At 37.4% G+C, this 26002-nt stretch overlaps 1 protein-coding gene and 1 pseudogene across 1 annotated transcript in view; one reads left to right on the top strand and one right to left on the bottom strand.

The window, feature by feature from the left end:
- The window catches only part of ZSWIM5 (zinc finger SWIM-type containing 5), a 136594-nt gene extending 123046 nt beyond the window's left edge, over positions 1–13548 (bottom strand). Inside the window, exon 1 of the mRNA XM_006200408.3 lies at positions 12695–13548. Coding sequence (XP_006200470.3) covers positions 12695–13292 — 598 coding nt within the window. The 5' untranslated portion in view covers positions 13293–13548. The remainder of the gene's footprint in view (positions 1–12694) is intronic.
- An 11133-nt stretch (positions 13549–24681) lies between these two features.
- LOC102530681 (large ribosomal subunit protein eL19-like) lies at positions 24682–25262 on the top strand (annotated as a pseudogene).
- Positions 25263–26002: the final 740 nt, after the last annotated feature.

The raw sequence follows: 26002 nt of genomic DNA, 5'->3' as shown, positions 1-26002 counted from the left end.
TATACGTTTAATTAGGTCCCATTCATTTATTTTTGCTTTTATTTCTATCGCCTTGGTAGACTGCCCAAGGAGAACATTGCTAAGATTTATGGTAGAGAATGTTTTGCTTATGCTCTCTTCTAGGAGATTTATGGTGTCCTATCCTATGTTTAAATTTTTCAGTCATTTTGAGTTTATTTTTGTATATGGTGTGAGGGAGTTTTCTAACTTCACTGATTTACATGCAGCTGTCCAGCTTTCCCAAGATCACTTACCAAACAGACTATCTTTTCTACATCGTATATTCTTGCCTCCTTTGTCGAAGATTGACTGTAGGTGTGTGGTTTTATTTCTGAGCTCTCTATTCTGTTCCATTGATCCATATATCTGTTTTTGTGCCAATATCTCACTGTCTTAATTACTGTAGCTTTGCAGTATTATCTGAAGTCTGGCAGTGTTATGTCTCCAGGTTTGCTTTTTTTCTTCAGTACTGCTTTGGCAATTCTGGGTCTTTTGTGATTCCATATAAATTTTAGGATTATTTGTTCTACTTCTGTGAAAAACGTCCTGGGTAATTTGATAGGGATCAAATTCTGTAGATTCCTCTGGGTAGTATAGCCATTTTAACAATATTAATTCTTTCAATCCAAGAGCATAGAATACCTTTCCATTTCCTTAAATCATCTGTAATTTCCTTTATCAATGTTTTATAGTTCTTAACGTATAAGTCTTTCACCACCTTGGGTTTTTTTTTTTGATGCTATTTTAAAAAGGGTTGTTTTTAAATAAATGAGTCATGTAAATAAAATGTACAGCATGTGAATATATTCAGTAACATTAAAATAACTTTATATGGTGACAGATAGTACTATATTTATTGTGGTAATCACTCTGTAATGTATAGAAATATTGGATTACTATGCTGTGCATCTGGAACTAATATAGTGTTGCAGGTCGATTTTACTTTAATTAAAAAAGATTTTTAAAGTAAATGGAAAAAAGGGAGGTTTTTTTTACTTTCCTTTTCTGATGTTTCATTGTTAGTGTAAAGAAATGCAACAGATTTCTGTATGTTAATCTTGTAACCTGCTACTTTACTAAATTCGCTTATCAGCTCTAGTAGTTTCTGTATGGAGTCTCTAGGGTTTTCTATATATAGTATCATATCATCTGCATATAGTGACGATTTTACCTCTTCCCTTTCAACTTCTGTGCCCATTTTTAAATCAAGTTGTTTGCTTTCTGATGTTGAGTTGTAGAAGTTCTTTATATATTCTGGCCATTAATCCCTTATCAGACATGCTGATTTTGAGTGGCTAGTTGGGTATCCACTTAGAAATATCTAGTAAGCAAATATACATGCTGATCTTGCATTCAAGAGGGAGAATCAAAGATGTAGACTTAACAGTCACATTATCTGCATGGTTACATGTATAAAGTACTTTCATATATATTAGTTCATTTAGAATCTCACAAAAATCCTGACACTTTTACATAGGAGAGAACTCAGGCAGATCTCCTGACTCCAATCCCAAGATTAGGATTATTTGAAAGTGCTTCAGAGATCAAAAGGAAGAAACTGATCAAGATGACTGAGTTCTGGGTTCATCCCAATTTCCAAAACAGTTCAAATCCTTCTGCTGCAAAAACTGGAATATCATCTAAGATTTCATTTGAAGATAAGTAGAGTTGCTTTAAAAAACTTTGAAACATTATATGATGCTCTCTTATGTTTGGAAAACAGTAACTGACACTAAGAAGTAAGTAAGATTACTAAACTAGAAAACGTGGGGCAAGAAGGGGTAAAAGAATAAAGAAGGAAGGGAGAAAGAAAACAGGAACAGTGAAGAAAAACAAAAATCTAGGAAGAAGCATTTCAAGAGGAAGGTTCAGTAGACTACAGAAAACTCTAAACAGAGGTCATGAAGGATGAGGAGTAGAAAAAGGGTACTGTGTTTGGTAATCATGAGGTCACCGGTGACCTTTAAGAAATCAATTTTAACATAGTAAGTGAAAGCAGAAGTCAGATTGAAAAGGCTTCAGAGGTAGGGAAAAGGTTGAAGATGGAAAGGTGACAAATATGGAATACTCTCAACAATTTTGGTATAATAATAATAGTGAATATTTACATAGCACCTAATAACTGCTAGGCCCTCTTCTAAATACTTAACATATTAATTAATTTATCCTCAAAATAACTGCTGATGCCATCATTCTGTCCATTTACAGTGACAAAACAGACACAGTGAGGAACCAGAATTCTGAGGCTACCTGCTGCACAGTCCCTACATATATGTGATAACACATAACATAATCATGTTATATTATTTTATATATCATATTACATTACATACAATATGTGATAACATATGGTAGATACATGCAAATGTATATGACAGTAAAGAGTTCAATAATATTGAGACTGTAATCTATAAAAAAGTGACTCACTGAAACTAATATAAAACTATAAATCAACTAAAACTTAAAAAATAATAATAATATAATATTAAGTGAGAGAAAAGATTAGCAAGATTATTTTTTCACAATAGGGAATCATAACAGGTATTTTATACTGCTTATATCAATGTATGTTGGTGATGCCTGACAGTCATGTGAGTTTATCAGGTATTGATAGATTTAAGCAAAATAAAAACAGACTGGCTTTTCCTGAACGTATTAATGTTGCAGGCTTCCATTCAATAAAACTATGAATGAATATGGAAAAATGTAATTATTTCCAAAGGCTTTCAAAGGCGTAATACATTCTCCTGTTGCTTACAGAATGCAAAATAATGAATGGATAGATGGACCAAAATCTACTTTATTGATTAGCTCTATCATATACCTCTGTACTTTAAAAAAGCAACAATTAAAAAAAAAGGATTCTGTGAAGATATAACAAAGTTATTCTAAAGACAGAAATCTGTAAAATTTATTCTGAGAAGAAAAGAATATCTGGCAGTATCTTTGTCATCTTCTTGGCTGCCAGTTTTACCCCTTTGAATCAACTATGGACTAGAGTATTACAAGGCATGGAAATGTCAATACAGAAAGAACTTCATGAAGGATTAATTCAACTTGTAAGCAATAATGTTTTCAATCTTTATTGTAATATTAGACATAATTTTAATATTTCTTATAATTGGAACTATATTAAAACAGAGCAATTTATCCAGGTGTTCCCAAATTTCCAGGCAATCACTTTCTACTTTTTGCCTCCATAGTAACTACCCTTATTATTACAAAACATTGTGTTAAATGCTATTTTAATGTATATCCTAAACTGTATATTCCTTAAATGTAGAAATTATGTTCTATTTTGTACAGTATATTTTAAAATGGTAAATATAAATTTTATAAATGAATGAATGAACAAACATGAAAAAAGTAATACATTAAATTTATACAAGTGTCTTTTGATGGTGACAATGACAAAGAATTTATAAATTTTGCATAAGGCCTCTTCAAAACACAGACACACTTTTCTAAGTGGTAGGGGAATAATTTTCCTTGCGAACCATTAATAGTCCTAAAGATAGATAAAAAGAGAATAGATTGAAGTAGAAAAAAAAAGTTAACATTGTCCATAGCATTTGTGTAATAAATATTACATAATGTTTTGATTGCCTACAGTAAATTTAAAAATATTGACAACACTAATAAAGGTGACCATTTTTCTTTTAACAGTGTTTCTCAACATTGGTTGCATGTAAAACAACCTAAGAGCTTTTTTAAAATTCTGAAGTTCATGGTGAGGGGAGGGTATAGCTCAGTGGTAGAGCATGTGCTTAGCATGCACAAGTTCTGAGTTCAATCCCCAGTACCTCCATTAAAATAAATTAATAAACCTAATTATCTGCCTTGCCTCAATTTTTTTTTAAATTTTAAATTCTGAAGTTCAGTCTTCATTATCAACAGATTCTGATTTAATACAATCTCCTATCCTCATAAAGATGGCAACATAATGTAGTTCTCTGAAGCACAGGCTTTAGTGTCCAACTTGCATTTGTGTTCTAAAGAAGGAAAATACAAAGTATTTTGGAATGATTTCCACCCATAATAAGTAAACAATTATTTACTGAGCTTTACTCAAAACAAGTGACTAAATGTTCAAAGAATGAATCAAGGACTAGTTAATAATAAACTTCAATGGTATTTTTTAATCTATATAATGTTTTAAAAATCAGGAAAATGTAGAAATTACAAAATGCCAGGATATCACCTAGGTTCCAATTACATATAAATCAATGAAGAGAGATGTCTATACTACAAAAATATTTGAAAAATTATATAACTGTTTACTCATTCATTCAATAAGCATTTGCTGAGCACCAACTTAGGTCATATCACACTATACATTCTAAGAGGGAGAACAATTTTGCTTAATACTGAGAACAAAAAATTAATCAGATGGTTATATATGATTATGAAAAGTATCAGAGTAATTTAGCATATGATATTCTAATACAAAAGCTAATATTAAAATGAGTGTGATTTCCTTGGCAGACTAGCTCCATGATAGGCTAAAAGTGGCCAAGAAGGAAAGAATGCTGCCTATATGAGGAAAGAAATAAGTCTATAAATAAACCATAAAGTAGAAAATTCACATAAAAGTAATCTGAAATGGACTATAGCCTATTTCTAATATCAAATACAATTCCACACCATATTAACCTGGGGTTTGGAAACAGGTTAAGGCATAGTTAGTATGCTTTCAGGTTTACCCTTTTTTTCCCCTTACATCTAAATGTATTTCTTTACAAATTAAAGATGCATTGCCATAAGCAAAACAAAAAGACAACCTACGGAATGGGAGAAAATATTTGCAAAAGATGAGACTGACAAGGGCTTAATTTCCAGAATATATAAACAGCTCATACAACTTAATAAGAAAAAAACAAACAATCCAATCCAAAAACGGGCAGAAGACCTAAACAAGAAATTCTCCAATGAAGACTTACAGATGGCCAATAGGTACATGAAAAAATGTTCAATATCGCTAAGTATCAGAGAAATGCAAATCAAAACTACAATGAGGTATCACCTCACACCAGTAAGAATGGCTATCGTTCAAAAGTCCACAAACAATAAATGCTGGAGAGGCTGTGGAGAAAAGGGAACCCTCCCCTACACTGTTGGTGAGAATGTAGTTTGGTGCAGCCGTTATGGAAAACAGTATGGAGATTCCTCAAAAGACTAAAAATAGGCTTACCATATGATCCAGCAATCCCACTCCTGGGCATATACCCAAAGGGAACCTTAATTCATAAAGATACATGCACCCAATGTTCATAGCACCACTATTTACAATAGCCAAGACATGGAAACAACCTAAAAATCCATTGAGAGATGACTGGATAAAGAAGCTGTGGTTTATTTATACAACGGAATATTAACTCAGCCATAAAAAAGAGTAAAATAATGCCATTTGCAGCAACATGGATGGACCTGGAGATTGTCATTCTAAGTGAAGTAAGCCAGAAAGAGAAAGAAGAATACCATATGATTAAAAGAAAAAAGATACACTGAAAAATAAACCAATGAAGAGAAATGAGAGGTCCAGAGTAGGGGCATCCCAGGCTGGGAGCAGACGAGCCTGGCCACAATCAAACCTAGCATTTGTCCAGTCTCAGTCAGTTCGAGCTGAAAGAACTGTCACCCACTCTGTCAATACCAAAGCCCAAGAGATGTCCTAGCAGGAGGGACCAGCTCCAGCCACCTCTGCCTCTCTCCCCGATACCCTCCAACTTGGAGAAGCAGTGTTTTCAGTAGGAACTCAGAGTGGGATGTGAGCTGGCTTTGTGAGCTACTGTAAGTTGATGATCAGGCCCTGTACAGAACCAGTCAACTGGTGGGGCCTCTCCAACTGGAAAGGGGCTGGTATCTTTCCAAGGTCTTAATATTTTGCAACTCAGTTCCCAGGTTTATTCATCTCTGACAATGTGCTCTATCCATGGAGTGATCACCAATCATTGTAGGAGAGAGAAAGAACAGTGGAAGCAGAGAGAGAAAGCTAATCAACTGTCCTCAATAACTTTGATGTGGCTGCTGACTTCCAGGCCCAAGAAGGCCTGACCATGTTTCTCTCCACCACCTATATGGTCTATATCCCAGCTCTTGTGCACATGTATGTTTCATTCCTAATATAAGAAGTTGTTGCTGACAATGAGCTGTATTAGCAGCCCCTCCCCAAGTAGTAACCCTAGGATTCCCACTCTTTCCTGCCTGCCCCACTTTCTTGGAGGCTGGTCCAAAGGGATACATAATATTAACAGGATCTGGGTGCCTCCAAATTCCAAATTATATAAAGTGAACTGAGAAACTACATTCATTACCACAGGATTTGCAAAAAAAAAGGAGGATAAAGTGAGGGGATACAGGCACCTTCCATTAGCAGGATATGACAGAGCAGGAGGATACTTGAGCTCAGAAAGTAAGTATTTCCTTATAACTTCACCTCCCAGCAAAGAGATTGAGGTCAGCTTACATGACTTATAAGATATGCAACTGTCCTAATTTCTCTGCTCTCCTGGGGTACTTTCTGGAAGCTGGCCTGGAACCCTATGCTGTTTACTCACTTGCTCTAGCTCAGTAGCTGCCAAACTTCCTTGTGCATATGACAGAGAAAGTCCATTCAGGATGCCCCCTGCTCAGGCTCTTGTCTTCCACCAGGATGTACTTGAACAGCATCTCCAGCCTGTCCTCTGTTTCTCCATGATAAACCTCATGCACTGCGATCTCTGTGCCCTTAAGCTGTCAATGAAGCCTCATACCTTCCTGTATAGTGGATTATGCAGAACTGGCAGAACTCTCAAGCCACTACTGATCTGACTGAAGGAGATGCTGAAGAGGCTCTGGACAACAGGGTTACCTATTTCTATAGATGAGCTACAAATGCATAAATAAAAGACCCAGAGTAATCTGTTCATCCATGCATGTATATCCTGGGTGCTATACTGTACGGTCATCATTTTTATAAAGAACAATGACAGGTTTAACCTTTAAATGACCACTTATTTGTAAAAAAAAAAAGTTACACATGTATTAAAAAACATTAAATAATCATGCAAATTGAATCAATTAAATTGAAATCATGCTTACCTAATAAAGAGAATGTGGTAATTTCTAATTTAAGCCATATCAAATGTGTAAAAGTTTAAAATTCACATGAAACTCTGTTATACAAGTAACAAGTATGAGAAGCTGTTATGAGTTGAACTGTGCCCTTCCAAGATTGTTATGAAGTCCTAACTGCTCCAGTACTTCGGAACATTTGGAAGTAGGGTTGTTGCACGTGTAATTAGTTAAAATGAGGTCATACTGGAGCAGGGTGGGCTCCTAATCCAATATGACTGCTGTCCTTATAAAATGGTCATGTGTAGACAGGGACACATAGGAAGCATGCCATGTGACAATGAAGGCAGAGATTGGAGTTATGCAGTTGTATGCCAAGGAATGCCAAAGACTCCTGGCAAGTCACCAAAAGCTAGGAAGAGGCAAGAAAGGATTCCCCTATAGGTTTCAGAGGGAGCATAGCCCTGTTGATACCTTGATTTCAGACTTCTACCCTCCAGAACTTCAGGACAGTAAATTCCTGTTGTTGTAAGCCACCCAGTTTCCAGCAGTTTGTTACAGCAGCCATGGGAAACTAACACAGAATTTTCAGTCTCTCTTGTACATTAATTTACTGACATATTCATGTCTTGATTTTTAAAAATTATTTTCTAAAATAATACAGTAAATTTGACTTTTTTGGGTCAAATATATAGTTTTATATATTTTAACACATGTGTATATATATATTAACATGACCATCAACCATAAGATATTGATGGTTAATGTCTTGATTTTTAATAGTCATTGTTGAAATAAGAACAGTAAAACTGTTTCATATAGGCATAAGTAAATTTCCAGCCCTTTCTCTTCAAAATTTAGATTTTCTACTCACATTTCAATAATACATTTTTTAATTCCTAAATAAAGATAGCCTCTAAAAATCTACTATCTTTGGTTTATTAACTTTAAAATCTAAAGCTCTACCCTTGAGAAAATCACCTTCAATAAGAATTCATCTAGCTCTGATTTGAAGAAATTGATATATCAACATTCTTCACACAAAATAGTCAACATAAAAGATAAACACGTGTAACACTCATACAACTTACTGCTATCAGCTTATTAAATGCACAAGTTTGGAGATTTTCCCGTATCTTCTAACACTACACACATTATAAAAATTAAGTATCTTTCTCTCTCTCTCTCCCTCCCTCTCTTAGTTTTAGAACACTGAGAAGTCCACTAAACATTCACTATTCAACAAACATTTATGGAATATTAAGATGTGTGAGTGATGTACTGGAGTGGAGGGAGCAGACAACTCATTGCTTAAAAAGAAAGAGCAATGTGATTTTAAAACTTGGTAAGTTTTGTGGGGAGGGTGGTAGAGAGCTTGATTAGCATGCATGAGGTCCTGAGTTCAATCCCCAGTACCTTATTAAAAAGATAAATAAATAAATAAATAAACCTAATTAACTCCCCCCTAAACAAATTTAAAAATTTTTTTAAAAAGAGGCAACAATATTTAGGAATCCTTGCAGCAAAGCAAGATAATTAGCAGGAAGAATTCAAAAGGGAAGAAAACAGTAACTGCCTTCAAATTTGTTAAAACTTGGTAAGTTTCTACTCTAAAAAATATTACCACTTATCCCTTAAAGGTATGCAGCAGCTTTCTGTGCTGGAATATCTATATATAAATTAAACCATTTTTCCCCACATGGAAATTTTATTTTTTTTTATTTTTTTCTCTGTGATTTATCATAACATTTTGTGTATATTTCCCTGTGCTATACAGTGTAATCTTGTTTATCTATTCTACAATTTTTATTTTTATATTTTATAAATTTTTAATTTATTTTTATTTATATTAATTATAAAAATTTATAAATTTTATTATGATTTTATATCTATTGTAACTCACACACAATGCCAAAAAGCTTTTTAGGTCAGGATATCTTTCATTCCCCCAAATGTACAGATTAAAAACAAATTACTTATAAAAATCAGCAACTGTAATACTTGTTAACTGCTGCATTTCACAAAAGTTGTACTATAGAAAAATTCCACAGATGTTTATTGATAATATACAAGTGCTCATAATTTAAACTTACTACTTAATGTTTAAGCTGTGGGTAACTTCCTGAAATGGACCTTTTTATTATCATTGACTTTTTAATTATACTTCTTCCACATAAGGTAGTACTTAGCATTGTGGCTCTAGTCTTGAAGACTATCTACATACAAATTATGTGTTTATTAGAAAATCTGTAGGCTAAAAATATGGGGCTTTGTTGAAGTCAGGTATCAGAATCTATAATAATAATTTCTGGATAAAAACTTACATACTTAAGATATACCAAAACTGTAGGCCCCTGTATGCTTTCCCCAATTTTTGAAAATCTAAATATTCAAATAAATATAATATTTCTGCATTTACAAGAGAAAAATGTTAATGCTTCTTTTACCTCATTCAATTCAGATTTCCCTGAGAAGGCACAAGCCTCCTTTAAGTTTTACCAGAGAGAAGTTAACTTAAAACATAATGGATAGCAAAAAAGGTTCAACATCTTAAAATTATTAGTAAATTATAGTTGTCCATTCTTATATCATCTGCAGACTCCTGAGTAAGTATTTTCCCAAGGTTTATACTACCACGATTCCCATGGGCTTCTTAAACAGGTTAAAAATGCAGGTGCTAAAACATCTGAACTCTATTACCTTCATAATACTGACAGATCAGACTGTAATTCTATTCATAGAGCCTCAAACTTATAGATGTCCATGAAAAGACTAATTTACAATTTTCCCCTTTTGAAAGGAACAATACTTCTGATTCAGTACTGTCATTTAAAAGAAATGTATCCTTTGAGCATAACAACCTAGAGTTCTCCCATTTGTTCACACCAAGCTGGGAAAGTTTTAGTTCTGATTCAAAATCTGATGTTTTCTATACAGCATTTGCTTTTCAACTAGTCCCTGACTTCCCATTACCAGATTCCATGTGGAAAGTACTCAGAAGTTACCAAATTTACCGCTCTTTGTGTAAGTTTTTCTTGTTTTTGTCTAATTTACTTTCCATCGAGGTTTTTTTGGGGGGGGTAGAATTAGAAAAGAACAGCTTTACTGCTGTGCCAGGCAAATGGAGTCACAGAAGGCTAATGCCTTAAAGACTCTGAACCCCTATTTTCCTTCAAATTTTTTATTTTATGTTGTGCTGTTTTATTTCTAAATTTATTTATTTATTTTCATTGTAAGATCATCTTTTCTTCATTTAAATCACCTTACAAATCTTTTCTTTAAAAGGATGTTGTTACAGAAATACTTTAACCTCCTTTCCTTCCTAAAGCATCAGCCTTTGAAATCTCCCAATTCTGAGGTTATAATGTATATAATGTATATAATAAGGAAATACATAAAATTTTTCATAGTACCAGTGAGTAATTAAACTGAGTTTGAAGTGAAGTGAAGTGAAGTGAAGTGAAGTGAAGAACATGCTTACTATCTTGCTATATACAAATCACTTTCTCACTCATCTCTTAGCAATCCTATCATCCTATCATCTAGATTAAGTCACATACGCTCATTATAAGTTTAAGAGATGAAGGATAGGTCTCTAACTTTACATACTAAAAGATGGTTCATGCCAAGATACAGAACTCAGAATGATACAGAATGTAATATTCTTCTTTTCCACATTTATTAGCATAAATTAAGGTCAGAAAAATAAAGATTACACAACTCATGGTTCTCAAATAGCATTACTTATAAGTGATTAATTCATTCTTTTACCTTTATATATGAAATCCAAAGTAAGAATCAGAAAATATGCTTATGTGTCCTTTCTCCAATCCCCAAAACTATCATACAAGAGCTCATCACCCTAATAAGCTCACCAACTACCATATTATGAAAGAAAAATACCTGATTTAAACATGACCTGGCTCACCCACCAAATCTGATTTCATCTGTAACTTGACATTATAGTCACTTTCAAAATATACGTCCTTAAAATTCTTCCTCTTCCTCATTTGCCCCCTTAAAGTTTGAAAATTCTTTCGAATTCAGTATCTCTTATCAAAAAATTACTACTTAAATTAATACTTTTCAATTCAAAATATTTTAAACAAGAATCTAAAAGTTAAGTGATGTAAACTCACACAAAGAACAAGGTTTACAGACTAACAAAGAAATGCCAATATTTATTTTCATGTTTTCAGTGTTTCAGTGTTAAAGCTATATACCTGAATTATCTGATTATTCAATTCATCATTTCAAAAATACACACAAATACATAAAGGATTAGCCTCGGATAAACCAAACTTTCTCAATCCACTGTCACTGTATTTTGACACAGGATAAATTCATATAAATTTATATTTCACATTTGCAAAACAAGTTGTGGTATACAGTTGTTGTAAAAAGAAACAGGATTCAATGATTCTTAATAATCAGAAGTAGATTACTTTAGATGAAACACCACAATGTACTACTCTTCAAAAGAAAAGAAATTTCAAATATCTCAGTTTTACCTGAGGAGAAGACAGCTAGATGTTTGGGGTTTGTGTGTATGTGTGTTCCTGGGCTTAATTCTAAAAACAACCTCTGTCCAACTCCTTTCAAAAATCAGTATTTTTCAATAAATATGAACATATACAGTACAATAAAATGCATAAAGATAATGTGCACCTCCAGAATGCTATAATAACTCAAATAGAAAAAAAAAATCAGTGTTTTAATTTCCCACATAGCAAGTCAATGTTAAACAATGTCATTTTTTTCCCTTTCTCCCTAACCATTCCACACATCAGGAGTACTGTATTTGTATATTTAATAAGATGAACAAACTGACTAGATGCTCTAGAGGAGTAAAAGAAAAAGAAATCTTTTTCATCTTATCACAAAAAGATAAAACAAAAGCAAATACGAAGACTTGTTAAATGAGAAGCATTTGAAAAACCCAACGTGACCAGCTTTTGATTTACCCCTGTCTGACAAGGAAGACAGACCCCACCCCCACTCCAGATTGTGTGCCTTTTTTTTTCCTTGGGTGGGGGTGTGGAGAAGAGAAGCTGTCACATTTTCATCTTCGGTTATTGTTAAGTCCACAGCCTAGATTCCCAAGTATCACTGGTCCGGGTGGGAAATATTAAAGCAGATAATTAAAACTGTCTGAAATGCACACTATTTTGTTGATCTTTTTTCCATTTTTAAAGTTAATTATACCAGCTTCAATCTGCAGAGACTAAATTGCCTCTGACAGCCTGCCCCTCAAACATTCCTCCTAAGATCGCTTGCTCCAGATTCACTAACAATTCTCTCCTCTCTAAAGTTCAATCAGAAAAAAGCATTTCAGAAATTATTACATCCCAAAAGGCACACCTCTCCATCCTTTTCGGTTTGGTGCGGAGTGCAGAATGAAGAGTGAAGAGACCTATTCGTTCTTCAAACAAAAAGAAGTGGGGGTAGAAGGCTAGTGGGGGAAAGAGCAGCAGTGGACCTGAACAAAATGTTGAGAAAAGTTTTTTATGTGACTAGTTTGTCCTTCGGCAGGGGAAGAGGAGTTGGGCAGAAAGCCGGGGTCTCAGCAGGGCTCGTGCAAAGAGACCGTACCTGCGGAACAGGAGGACTGGGACTCGAGAGGAGCCGAGCGAGCACCTACCGACTTGCAGCACATTCTCCACGGAGCCGCTGTCCAGCAGACGGATGCCCCGGCGGAACGGGAGCCCCTCGCCGCCACCGCCACCGGCCGCTCCGACCCCTGAGCCCAGCCCGGGGGAAGCCCCCGTCGCGGCGGCTCCGGGGGCGGAGCCGGCCGGAGCGGCGGCCCCGGGGGGTGGCGACGGCCCCTCCTCGGCCGGCGAAGCCCCCGCGGCGCCGCCAGCCGCGCCGGCGCCAGGGCTGCCGCGGTACTGGAAGCTGGAGTACATGCAGATCTCCCGCTCATTCCGCGGGAAGGACCAGTAGACGATGCGGCGCTGCACGGGCTCCGGGATCCGCTCGAAGCGCTCCTCCACCCGCTCGTACGCCCACTTTTCCGCCACCGTCTTGGCGGCGCAGTCCAGCAAGGACTCGGGCTGCAGGTGGGGGCGGGCCCCTGGGGGCAGGCAGCTGCCGCCGACGCCCCCAACCCCGCCGCTGGTCGCCCCCGGCGAACCGCGAGGGTGGTGAGCCTGCGGGCTGGGCCACGAGCACAGGCGCTTGGCCGGAGAGACCGGCGGCGGCGAGAGCAGGTCCTCTCGCTCACCTCCTTCCGCCATTGCTGGGGACTGACTGACTGAGGCGGCGGCAGCGACGGCGGCACCGGCTGCGGCGGAGACCCCAGCCACGGCCACGCGCCCCGCGCAAGCGCCCAGCTGCGGCGCCTGGGGGGCGGGGCGAGTAAACCCGCGAGCCGGCCGGCCCGAGTGGGGAGCCTGGGCCCGGCCGGTGCGCGCGCCGCGAGGGCCGACGGGGGCGGGCGGAGATACGAGCAGGAGGCGGCGCGCGCTGTCCCAGCAGCCGCGAACGCGAGGAGGGACGGGAGCGAGCGCAGGCCGGGGCGCGCGCCGGGCGCAGATGACCCAGAACGCGCGCCGAGCGCTTGCGCTGGGCCGACAGCTACCTAGGGGCCACCTAGGGGCAAGGAGCGCCGGACACCCTCGCCATCCCGCGTGCCTGCAGCCCACCTGCCGCTTGGCAGGTGAGGGGTGGACTGTGCGGCCAAGTGCGTGAGCTAGGCAAGGAGCCGCGGTGGAGTGCTAGGCTTGCGGGGCAGGGAAACAGAAAACTCAAAATCAGGCTCCTTCGGTAGAGGAGACTGGAGGCGGTCACAGCCGAGCGGGGGACCTGACAGAAAGACGTTAGGAAGACACTAGGAAAAAACTGGAAAGTTCCAGTGATGAAAACTACTTACGCCACAGCAATGTGGAATTAAGTTGGCGATTCCCTCCAGAGCCAGGCGGAGTAGCACCAGCCGCTGACTTGACAATGAGGCGCCAGGGTCTCACTGCCACGGTGGCTGCAGCTTTGTAGGGTTTTGGATGCACCTTGCATCCTAGGAAACAAACACCCTTCGTGTAGTTTTTGGTAGAATTCTCTGATCCCCTGCCTTCAGTCTAAATTAGGCCTTTTATATTTTTCCAAAGGAGACATACAGATAGCCAATAGGAACATGAAAAGATGCTCAACAGAGAAATGCAAGTCAAAACTGCAATTAGGTATCACCTCACACCGGTCAGAAGGCCCATCATCAGAAAGTCCACAAATAATGCTGGAGACGGTGTGGAGAAAAGGGAACCCTCCTACACTGTTGGTGAGAATGTAAATTGGTGGAGCCACTATGGAAAACAATGTGAAAGCTCCTTTAAAAAATAAAAATAGAATTATCATATCATCCAGCAATCCCACTTCTGGACATATATCCTGAGAAAACTCTAATTTGAAAAGGTACGTGCACCCCCAAGGTTCATAGCAGCACTATTTACATCAGCCAACACATAGAAGCAAACTAAGTGTCCATCAACAGATGAATGGATAAAGAAGATGTGAAATATAGATATAGATATAATGGAATGTTACTCAGCCAGAAAAAAGAATGAAATAATGCCATTTGCAGCAACATGGATGGACACAGAGATTATCATACTAAGTGAAGTAAATCAGACAAAGTCAAATATATGATATCACTTATATGTGGAAACTTAAAAAATGATACAATTAACTTTATTTACAAACAGAAACAAACTCACACAGAAAACAAACTTATGGTTACCAAAGGGGAAGGTGAGGGTGGGATAAATTAGGAGTTTGGGATTAGCAGATACTACTGTACATTAAAGAGATAAACAGCAAGGTCCTATTGTATAGCACAAGGAACTATAGTCAATATCTTGTAATAAAATAATAGAAAAGAATCTGAAAAAGAATATATATATGTATATATATATATCTGAATCACTTTGCTATATACCAGAAACTAACACAACATTGTAAATCAACTATACTTCAATAAAAAGAATTAAAACAAAAATTAAAAATTAGGGGTTTTTTTTGTTTTCCTTACCTGACCTAGTCTTTCTACATCTTCATATTAGTTTAACAAGTTGCACACATATTTTTTACATTTGTGTAAAATCTGACTGCCCAATTGACTATCAACTCTGTGAGGGCAAGGATCATGCCTATTTTCTTCTCCATAATTTATCCTTCCCTGACATACAGTGGATGCTCAAGAATGGCAATTTCACCACTGACTCCTCCATAAACAACAGAGTTGTAAGCGACAGTCTTCTGCTCAGACAAGAAAACTTATTATTTCAAATCTGCTGATAAACTAATTTCTAAAAGTTTAAAATGTTCCAAGAATTGTATTAAGAGAGTTCCTTCATTTGCATTCTCCCTTCAAAATCAGCAAGTTCTAGATTATAGTACAAAATAAGAATAAGAAGCAAAGAATAAGAATCTAGTAAATGGTTGGAGATGGACAGGAGCCAAAGTAGTTTGATTTTGCTATAATCTCAGAAGGATCATAGGCTATAGAATCAGAATTGGATGTGAATCACACTTGCTACTTGTGTGACGCTAATCATGACTCAAGTCATTTGTAAAAGGGGGCTAGCAATAATACCTATAATATAATTTATTAGAAATAATTAAAATTTAATCCTTATTCAGTATAGTAGGTACTCGATGAATGTTTATATCTGTAAGTGGATTTCTATCTGTAAAAATCTAAATGGATTATTGTGAAATAGCATAATCCCTACTCCCCCTTAAATCTGGTACCACAATTCTAGACTTTCACAGCACATATTCTTTTCCTTCCTAGAACTTATCAGAGTTTATTTTGGGGGTGAGTATTCCTTTAATGCCTTTCTCCCTGACTAGTCAGATTACGAGCTATGTAAGGGCAGAAAATATTTCTATGTTATGACTTATCTGTAACACTTGCCATAATGCATGCACGTAGAAGATGCTCAAAAAAATTTGCTTTCTGTATCAATGAATATGTTACTCTGAAGATGCTGGAGAGGGTGTGTGTAAAAAGGAACACTCCTACACTGTTGGTGGGAATATAAATTGGTGCAGCCACTATGGACGACAGTATGGAGGTTCCTTAGAAAACTAAAAATAGACTTAACATATGATCTAACAATCCTACTCCTGGGCATATACTGGGAGAAAAATATAATTCAAAAAGACACATGCACCCCAATGTTCACAGCAGCACTATTTATAATAGCCAAGACATGGAAACAACCTAAATGTCCATTGACAGATGAATGGATAAAGATGTGGTATATAGATAGATACATATGGGTATGATGGACTATTACTCAGCCATAAAAAAGAATGAAATAATGTCATTTGCAGCAACATGGATGGATCTAGAGATTATCATATTGAGTAAAATAAGTCAGACAGAGAAAGACAAATATCATATGATGTCGCTTACATGTGGAATCTAAAAAAATAAAAATACAAATTTTATTTACAAACTGGAAATAGACTCACAGACATAGAAAACAAACTATGGTTACCAGCAGCGAAGAGGGGAAGGGATAGATGAGAAGTCTGGGATTAACAGATATACATTACTATATATAAAACAGATAAACAACAGGGACCTACTGTATGGCACAGGGAACTATACTCAATTTCTTGTAATGAGTTGTAATGGAAAAGAATCTGAAAAAATATGTACATGTATGACTGAACTACTGCTGTACACCTGAAATTAACATTATAAATTGACTACATTTTAATAAAAAAATAAGAATTAAAAAATTGCTTTCTGAATCAATGAATATGTTACTCTGATTTACTCAACTGCTGGAAAATATGGTTAATAGAGGTTGGGACATAGGAAAAAATGTTACTTAAACATATTTATTGAGACAAATTTCTTTCTCATGAGTTTGATTTAACTAGGTGCTTTTTCCTTATTTTGAGGATACTAAACTTTACAGAAAAGTGACCTATACCCATATACTCACCACTCAGCCTTAATAATTACCACTTAATATATCAGTATATCAGAAGTCCACTTTTACCACCTCTGTATAGCATCCCGGGGAGCAAGTACAATCTGAATTTGGAGTCTATTTTTAAATTATGTGTATGTGCATATGTAACATTGTTTTGTATATATTTTATTTAATTACATGGTATCCCAGCTGCCTACCATCATATTGGTATCTTTCTTTTTCCTGTGCATACTGATACACAATAATCATTTCTTTTAAGTGGTACAAAATATTCCATTTTAAGAATATATCACATTTTCTTTTAAAGCCTAGCACTTGTTAGCTATATAAAGAAGTGACTTAAACCCTCTATGCTTCAGCTTTCTAATTTATAAAATGAGGATAGTAAGAGTTTTTACTTAATTAGGTTGTTTTGGAATTAATGTATGTGAATTGCATGGAATAGTACCTAGCATGTAATTAAGTACTCAATAAATATTAGTGGTTATTTACATATTTATGTATTTATTTATCTCACTAATGATGGACATTTAGGTTGTTTCCAATATTTTTAATTATTGCAAACAGTACTTCAATGAACACTCAGTACTATAATGAACATCTTTGTCTGGATCTCCTTGTGTATTTATTTTAGAATTTCTCCTTGGGACATAGCCAGAATGGAATTACTGATATAAGATATTAATACTTCTGGTTTTGCTAAATGCTGACAATTTATGTTCCAATGTAGCTATCCCAGTGTATTGGTCATTTTTTTAATTTTAAAAAATACTTTATTTAATTTAGAATATTAAAAATATAATTTTAATTTAAAATACAAAAATATTAAACATGTTACTTGTTTAACAAACAATTTCACCTCTGGTAGCTTAACATCTAGTTAGTGAGATAAGATGAAACATGTGAAAAGTTAAATAACAAAAAAGACTGAAATAATACAAAAAAAATAATTGCTTCAGAGGATTGTCAAGTAATTTGAAAAAGCAGTAATTATTTGGGGAATCAGAAGAAAGACTTCTTTGAGTAGAAATTGTGAGAAGAAACTACTGTAGTCTTATTTCATTTAGATCTTGGAGAATGAGTAGGAATAAAACATTCATGGAACAGTTAAAAATAAATCTGTTTGGCTACAAAAATGAGAAATAAAGATTAGAAAGATCTTTTAAAGCCAACTTATGGATAATATTAAATGCTGGGTTAAGGAATTTGAAGTTGAGTTTACAGAACAGGCAATGGGGAACCAAGACAGTGAAGGTTGTTAGACATCTATATAGTGTGATAATACTGAATATAACCTATGTGTTTTATATCTTTTCCCCCATTAGTATGTGCTTTGTACTTAGCACTTAATAGAGTCTCAATAAATGTTTCATGAATGAATGAATAATCTGGCTGTGATGTGGAGAATCCATTCAAAGGGGAGAAAAGGAAACATAGAAACCTCTTAAGTACCTATCCCAATAATCTGGTTATGAGTTGTAGTGGCCTCAATTCAGATGAAAGTAGGCAAAGAGAAATTTCTCTGAATAAAGTGCTTCTGCCCTAGTGTTCCTTAAAAATGATACAATTAATATTTAATTACATCCCTATGGTACCTTAAAGTAGCAGGGTGATTTTTTTTTTGATAGGCCATGAAGCTACATTTTGTGTTTTATGGTATATCTACCATTTTTAAACAAATATAAGATAAATAATATAAATAAATAAGCTACTATTTGTGAGGCATTATAAGTTAAATATAATGAAGGATATTAGGCTGCTTAAGATAGTCTGAGCATTAAGAATTAAAGAAACCATATGTGAACCTGAGCTGGGACCAGGAATTGATACAGAGGAAATTATAGGAAGATAAGGAGGTAAGGACATCTAATAATAATAATTATACTTAAAATTGATACAGTGCTTTACAGTTTTCAGCTAGGAAATAAAGCATTGCTGAAGAAAATTTACTGAATCGTGCTGCCCAAGAATACTAATTTCATTCTAATTCCATGTGGGCCCTAAGTGCTGCTTGGTAACTCTATTATTCATCCCCAATTGGCAAGAATCTTTATCCCTACTTTATCTATGAAGAAATGCTCAGAAAAATTGTCTTGATCAAAGTCAGTAGCAAGTGAGTGACAGAATCAGAACTCAAATTCATGTTGTTGAATTCTGAGTCCCAGTGAAGCTTCCTTTTTACACCATAGTTGTCTCACCAAAGTATTTTGTAAGAATAGAATCAAAGTGACCATATATGTTCTCTCTCCTGGACAGGGACTCAAATTTGGCCTGAAAGGGACTATTGATTCATTAACTTAGAAAGGAATAAGCAATTAGATTTCTCAGTAAAGCATGAGAATTAGTCCATTGGCTTTAGTCAAACAATGAAATTTAAGAAAAGAAGGAAAAAGATGGCAAGAACAAGAGGAAGGTGAAGGAGTAGAAAGATGAAAAGGGAAAGCAGCAGTGACTTGTGTTAAGAAAGAAACCATAACACACTGGAAATATCAGCACGTGGAATAATAATGAGACCCAAAATCAGGCCAGGTTGATATGCGGCTTGTGTGGAGTAAATACAGAGGTTCGTAGTGTTATTGAGAGCTCTGTGGGACCACTGTTGACATCTGCCGGCTCTTTTCAAGATTATCCTAAACATTGGTTCTGATTAAAATAATACTGGTTTGTTGATGTTAGCATTATTGTTCCAATACTTTAAATACAAAAGTCAACATACAATGTGGAGCTCACAGTCTAGTTTGGGAAACAGACATTAAACAAATAAACATATAAATATATAAATACAGATGGTAATAACATGGCGTATAAGACTTTGGGGAATATGTAAAATGTGGTTGGGAAGAGCAAGCACTTCAAAAACTGCCAGAGAGAGACTGTGGTGAGAAGTAGCAGGAAAAGACTATAGAGGAGACTTGAGGGACATTGGGAAAAGCTTTACACTACTGACCTCAGGAATCTGAGTTCTCTTAGGCATAAAGGTGTTTTGAGCAGGTGAGTAACATTATAAAAGGCAGTGTTTTAGGAAGATTAATTGGACAGATGTGTGCAGGGTCAGTGGAGAGGAGAATAAGAGTCTGGAGGCAGAGGATGAGTTAGAAGGCTTCGGCAACATGTGAGAAGGAGGTGGTAAAGTCCTGCAGAGGACATATGACAACCATGCATGGGGCAGAAATCCAGCTTGCACTCCATCTGCTTAGCCCTGCACCTAAAGGGTTGCATTTGGGTGCCTTTCTAATTCTCACCAATGTACCATATGGGCAGTGACTCTAGGCCTGTATTACCCTGTTTGATCTCTCTCCTCTGGTGAGAGAATTGACCCATTTCAAAGAGACTGAAGTCTAAAGATACTTCTTTTATAGCATTGCAATGTCCAGGGTGAAAACACAAATACCAAAATTAATGACCAGGAAGAATACATGACATTTTACGACAGCTCTTTTGATGTCAGGGAAACTGTGAGCCAGCCTTGAAAACAAATCTTTAAAATTGCATTTGTGGAACATCCTCAACCCCTCAGGAATGGAACAAAAATCAGTGGTGAGATGGGGGTGAGAGATACAGTGAGACTCGGAGATGAGGATTTAGGCATCATTTGACAAATAAACTATATGCAACCCATATTCATTTATTTAATAATGGACTTTATTCCGGTTTCCATTTCAAAATATAGATGATGTACACCACTGCTCGATGATAATGCTAACTTTGGGTATACATCAAATACTGGATGAACTGGGGATGGGAAAGATATTTGGGAAATGCAAAGGAAAACCAAGATTAAAACAATATTGAATTGATTGGACCTATTACCCAACTCTGCCATATTTCTTATAGTACAGAGCTACCATAAAATTAGAGGAATTTAGCTCCAAGGGTAAGCCCCAACTTGTCTAATGGATTGTAGTAATCCCTCACCTCATTTTAAAGTGATTCATTCAGGGATACGCAGTTGTAAGTCATTCAGTATATGGCATTTCCCTTGTCATAGGGATTGGTTCAGGAATGGGCATAACCCATTAGGCCAATGAGACATGTGGCTTGCTGGCACCATCCAGGAAAGAATGTTCTCATTCTTTGAAGAGAGCTTGTGGAGGTTATTTTCTGAGTGCTCTGACACAGAAAAGGAGATTGTTGGTAGCATGCGATGAATACACGCGTAAGCCAAGCTTGAATTGAAGCTGACACACTAGAAGTCTTATGGGAAAGATGGAAAATAACTAGATTTTTGATGGCATTGTTGAACAGCTGAATCAAACCTACTTAACATTCTCTATGCCTATCAACATCCACTTACATGAACCAATAAATCTCCTTTACTATTTTTTGGTACTTTATGAGGTATAATTTACATGCATTAAAATGCACAAATCCTAAGTGTACAGCTTAATGACTCTTTACATACATACACACCCATGAAGCCACCACACATATCAAAATATAGAATATTTCTGTCATTCCATAAAGTTCCTTTGTATCCTTTTCCAGTCAATGTGCATCCCCCTAGAGATACACATTACTCATTTAAAAGAGTCATATAGTATGAATTATCTGTCTTTTGTCACTAAGCATGTTTCTAAGAGTCATCTATGTTATTCCCACATATCAGCAGTTTGTTCTGTTTTAATCCTGAGTAGTATTCCATTATACAAATGAACCACATGTCCATTCTCTCTTTATCCATTCTCCCTTTGATGGACATTTGGGGTGTATGTTAGTAAAGAAGGATTCGATGTATAAGAGCTTTATTAGAAGTTATGCTTGATAAGGAACGTGGGGAGGGAGCTATGAACTAGGGAAGACTGTGAGAACCATCAGAACTCTATGCAGGTGAAGGAAAAAGGAAAGGAAGGAAGGTTGATTGAAGAGTCTTAGGCTGCAGTGCAGTTCTAAGAAAGTTAGACAAACCATGTCACCCATGAGAAGAGTCCTGCATCTCCCAGGAGCAGGCCTGCCTCAGTTCCCCTTCCACACTCAGTCAGGAGAGCACCCTGTGGAAACTATGGCCTCTGGGTGGATGCAGGGATGGATTTTAGAGCACAGCAGTCAAGATGGTCAATAAAATGCGATCTGAGAAGAGCATTTTGATGGTTGCCACAGTCCACTCTTTTGCCTCACAGATGTACTTCTCCGTGCAGGATCAGGGAACAGATCTTCCACAGTTCTCTTTCTGAGGGGAAACTCAGAACAGGAAAGTTGGTGGGGTGAACTATGACCTTCATTGCTACAACTGATCCTGGGGGCACAAGTAGCATTTCTCTTCTTCCTCCTCCACTCATTTGTTCTGAATTCGCCCCACCCTCTGCTGTCACCGCAGAGCTTGCTTAGTGGTGTGACCCAAACCTTCAGTCCCTAGGGTTCTGAGCCCTTGGTAATAATTTTTCTCAGGTCAGGATTGTTTCATGTGTCTGTTCACAGCTACAGTGGGACAAGGGAGTTCTATGAGGCCTGAAATAGATTTCTTGGGTTCTACGTGTTTCTCCCTGGCCCCACTGTGTAAAAGGAACACTACCTCCTTCTGCTAAAGGGTTAGTGACTCCTCACCTGCTAGTCTCTGGGCATAAGAAGTCTCTGGTGCCCTGGCAGCAGCTGTAGTTTGCAGCATAGGGGACCAGGACCTTTAATCCTGCAGAACCTAGTATTGTGGAGACAGGAAGCACAAAATCCCCCATAAGGTCACTAGAAATGATGGTAAGTGTGACCACTCCTGCTTCTATTCCTTGGCTTCAGGACCTATGTCTCCTTCCTAACTGAGGCACAGCACTATATAGAAGTCCTTAATTTGATGCACACACAGCATCTTGAAGGATGGCACTCATCTCTTCAGAATGTTATCTCTGAGATGACCACTTCAAATGCTCCTACAAAAGGCCTTTCCAGCATTCTGTGAGGCTGCCTGCTTCCAGATGATGTGTTATCTGATATAACCAGTGGATTCCACAATCACTCCAGATAATTCTGATACATCTTTTGCTATGAAATGGGGCTCCTGGTTAGGTGCTATTCTGTGTGAAATTCCAAGCTGTGTTTCAGGGATTCCATAAGCCCCTGAGTAGTAATGCTGGCTGAGGTCTGTGGACAGGACAGACAAACCCATTAGAATAGGGTAGAACAGGTACCCAGCCCTTTGAGAACAAACTTCTGACCCTTCCAGAATGGAAGGGGCTTTATGTGTTTGGTCTGCCTCCAGAGACCAGTTGGTGTCTGAGGAACAGTGCCATATCAAGCGCTTAGTTGTTCATCTTGGTTACCAACAGGTTGGACATCCAAAGAAGCAACAGCTATTTGCATAAATTAACACATTAAGTCTGGAATCCCTAGGAAGTGGCCCCATATCAATGAATTCTTTCTGGTCTAGGTAAATTTTGCCTTCTTTGGACTGATATCCTTAGAATCTACTCCTAAACATGTTCCCAGTTTTCTGCTATACTCTATATATGAAATAAACCTTGTAATAATTTGTTTGATATACTAGCTATTCCTTTCTGGGTCACATTGTATACCAGACTCCCTACAGTAGACTGAGATTTGACCCTACTTATGGTTCTAGTGGCAGCCAAGTATGATCATGGTGGTTCTTGCAGAGGATGCACATTCCTTTGCTAGGCATCTGACCCCAGTCAGGTTATTTCCTGGTTTTCGAACAAAACAAGGCTAGTTATCTCTGAGTTCTGCTATTTGGAGGTGACAGATATGTTTATGGCATTGATTGAGCAATGATTTCATGGATATATATCTCTATCTATCTATCTATCTATCTATCTATCTATATATATATATTTGTCTCCAAACTCATCAAGTTGTATACTTTAACGATGTACAGTTTTTTGTATATCAGTCACTTTTTTAACTCAATTAAGAGGCTCAAAAAGGGGAAATTTTTAATTAAAAAAAAGAAGGGAGGAGGGTATAGCTCAGTGGTAGAGCCTGTGCTTAGCATGCAGGAGGTCCTGAGTTCAATCCCCAGTATCTCTATTAAAATAATTTTTAAAAATTAAAAATAAAACTATGATTTTAAAAAAAGAATTTCATTGCCTGAGGACGAAGGGGATGGTAGGACACTGACCACTGCTCAGGAAGTTCTCGCCTCTAGTCCTTCCTTCTGGGCTGCTGGCACCACCTACAGCTGGTAGGTGGCATGAAGCAGTATCCCACTGTCACTAACACACACTGCCCACTCTTGCCACTTGTCCGCATAAGTGTTGTATCACACTTTCCCAAGTCAATATGACTTTTCTAAATGCTGAAATTATAAGGGGACAAAGAATTTATTTGAGGAGACAGAACCCAATAGGTTTTAACTGATCTCAGTTGCCCCATTTAGGAAGAACACTCTGATTTTGGACTCATGGCTAAAATCTGGGAGAGAGGAGTTTAAAGAAAAGACAGCTATTGAGATTCACCAACAACCATTCTTAGTGATAAGTAGCAGAGGCTTAGGTCCAAATAGAAATGGAGAACTAGTGCTATGGGAAAAGCAGCATTAGAAACATAATCAAGGTGTGTGAAATTTCTAGGAATGATCATGTATTTTCAGTAAGCTTTTGATTCTTCTTGGGCTACAATGAGAAGTCTGAAGAGGGAAAAATAGACGAGTAACATATTGATCAAAGAATATATAAAAAACTTCTGAGTAAAAAGTGCGTCTGGCTTTCCTTTTGCCGCTGAGACCACAGCCACGAGTATGCTCAGGCTTCAGAAGAGGCTTATCTCCAGTGTCCTCTGCTGTGGCGAAAAAAGGCCGATTGGACCCCAGTGAGACCAATGAAATCGCCAATGCCAACTCCTGTCAGCACATCCGGAAGCTGATCAAAGATGGGCTGATCATCCAGAAGCCTGTGACTGTCCATTTCCAGGCTCGGTGCCAGAAAAGCACCGTGGCCCCCTGGAAAGCAGGCATTTGGGCACAGGTAGGGGAAAGGGTACTGCCAATGCTCGAATGTCTGAGAACATAACCCTGAATGAGGATGAAGAGAAATTCTGTGCCAGCTGCTCAAAAGATATCATAAATCTAAGAAGATTGACCACCATGAGTATCACAGACGTATCTGAAAGTGAAGGGTAATATTTTCAAAAACAAGCAGATTGTCATGGAACACATCTGGAAGCTGAAAACAGACAAGACTCGCAAGAAGCTTCTGGCTGACCAGGCTGAGGCCCGAAGGTCTAAGACCATGGAAGCATGCAAGCTCTGTGAAGAGCAGCTCCAGGCCAAGAAGGAGGAAATCATTGACTCTGCCTAAGGAGGAAGAGACCAAGAAATAAAGTTCTCCCCATCTCGTCTGTGCATGGTGGCCTCAGCAATTACCTAGATCACTCATTCAATAAAATAAGCCTTTATCTGCCTTAAAAAAAAATGCATCTGTATCTGTGAACTGAATATGTTCATACCTTTTTTTTGGCTAATGTTACACACGCTATGATTTACACATTAAAGGATGCATCTTTTCTGGGCCCCTTAACCATGTTATTTAGCTCCCCACATTAATCTATAACTAAATTATGAATTCGTTACCCTTCATAAGTTCAAACCATAACTCTCTCACATTTACCCATGCAGATGCCCTTTCAACATGTTATCCACATGGCGTAGAGTGCTGACCATGAGGACATCAATATTCCTCACTAGAAAATACCTAGCCAGCTAATTTCTTTGTTGTTAAATGCAGTTGCTTTTTGCTTGTGGCCAAAAGTTCTATGAGAATCAACATTTTAAAATACAGGTTGAAGACATATTCAGTCCTAGAAAAAGAATTACTATCTCTTACCTCCCAGGAACAAAAGCTAAGAGCAGGTAAGAATCCAGAAAGTTACCGATCAGTGCAGAAGAATAGGCATAGAGTCTTTGCTGCCAGAGTTCTGCTGATTTCAGCATAAAGGCATCCTTCAGTTGAGAGTCCCTGCCACTCATCGGTGATGTTCACTTTGGTTAATTAGAAATACTAAAATAACATGGGAATAATTTTGCTAGCCTAAAAGAGCATGAATAATTTATGTAAAAGCCA

The sequence above is a fragment of the Vicugna pacos genome, chromosome 13 (genome assembly GCF_048564905.1).
Source record: "Vicugna pacos chromosome 13, VicPac4, whole genome shotgun sequence".
In the NCBI taxonomy this organism is placed as follows: domain Eukaryota; kingdom Metazoa; phylum Chordata; class Mammalia; order Artiodactyla; family Camelidae; genus Vicugna; species Vicugna pacos.
The sequence above is the reverse complement of the archived record's forward strand: the minus strand, read 5'-3'. Positions and strand labels throughout refer to the sequence as shown.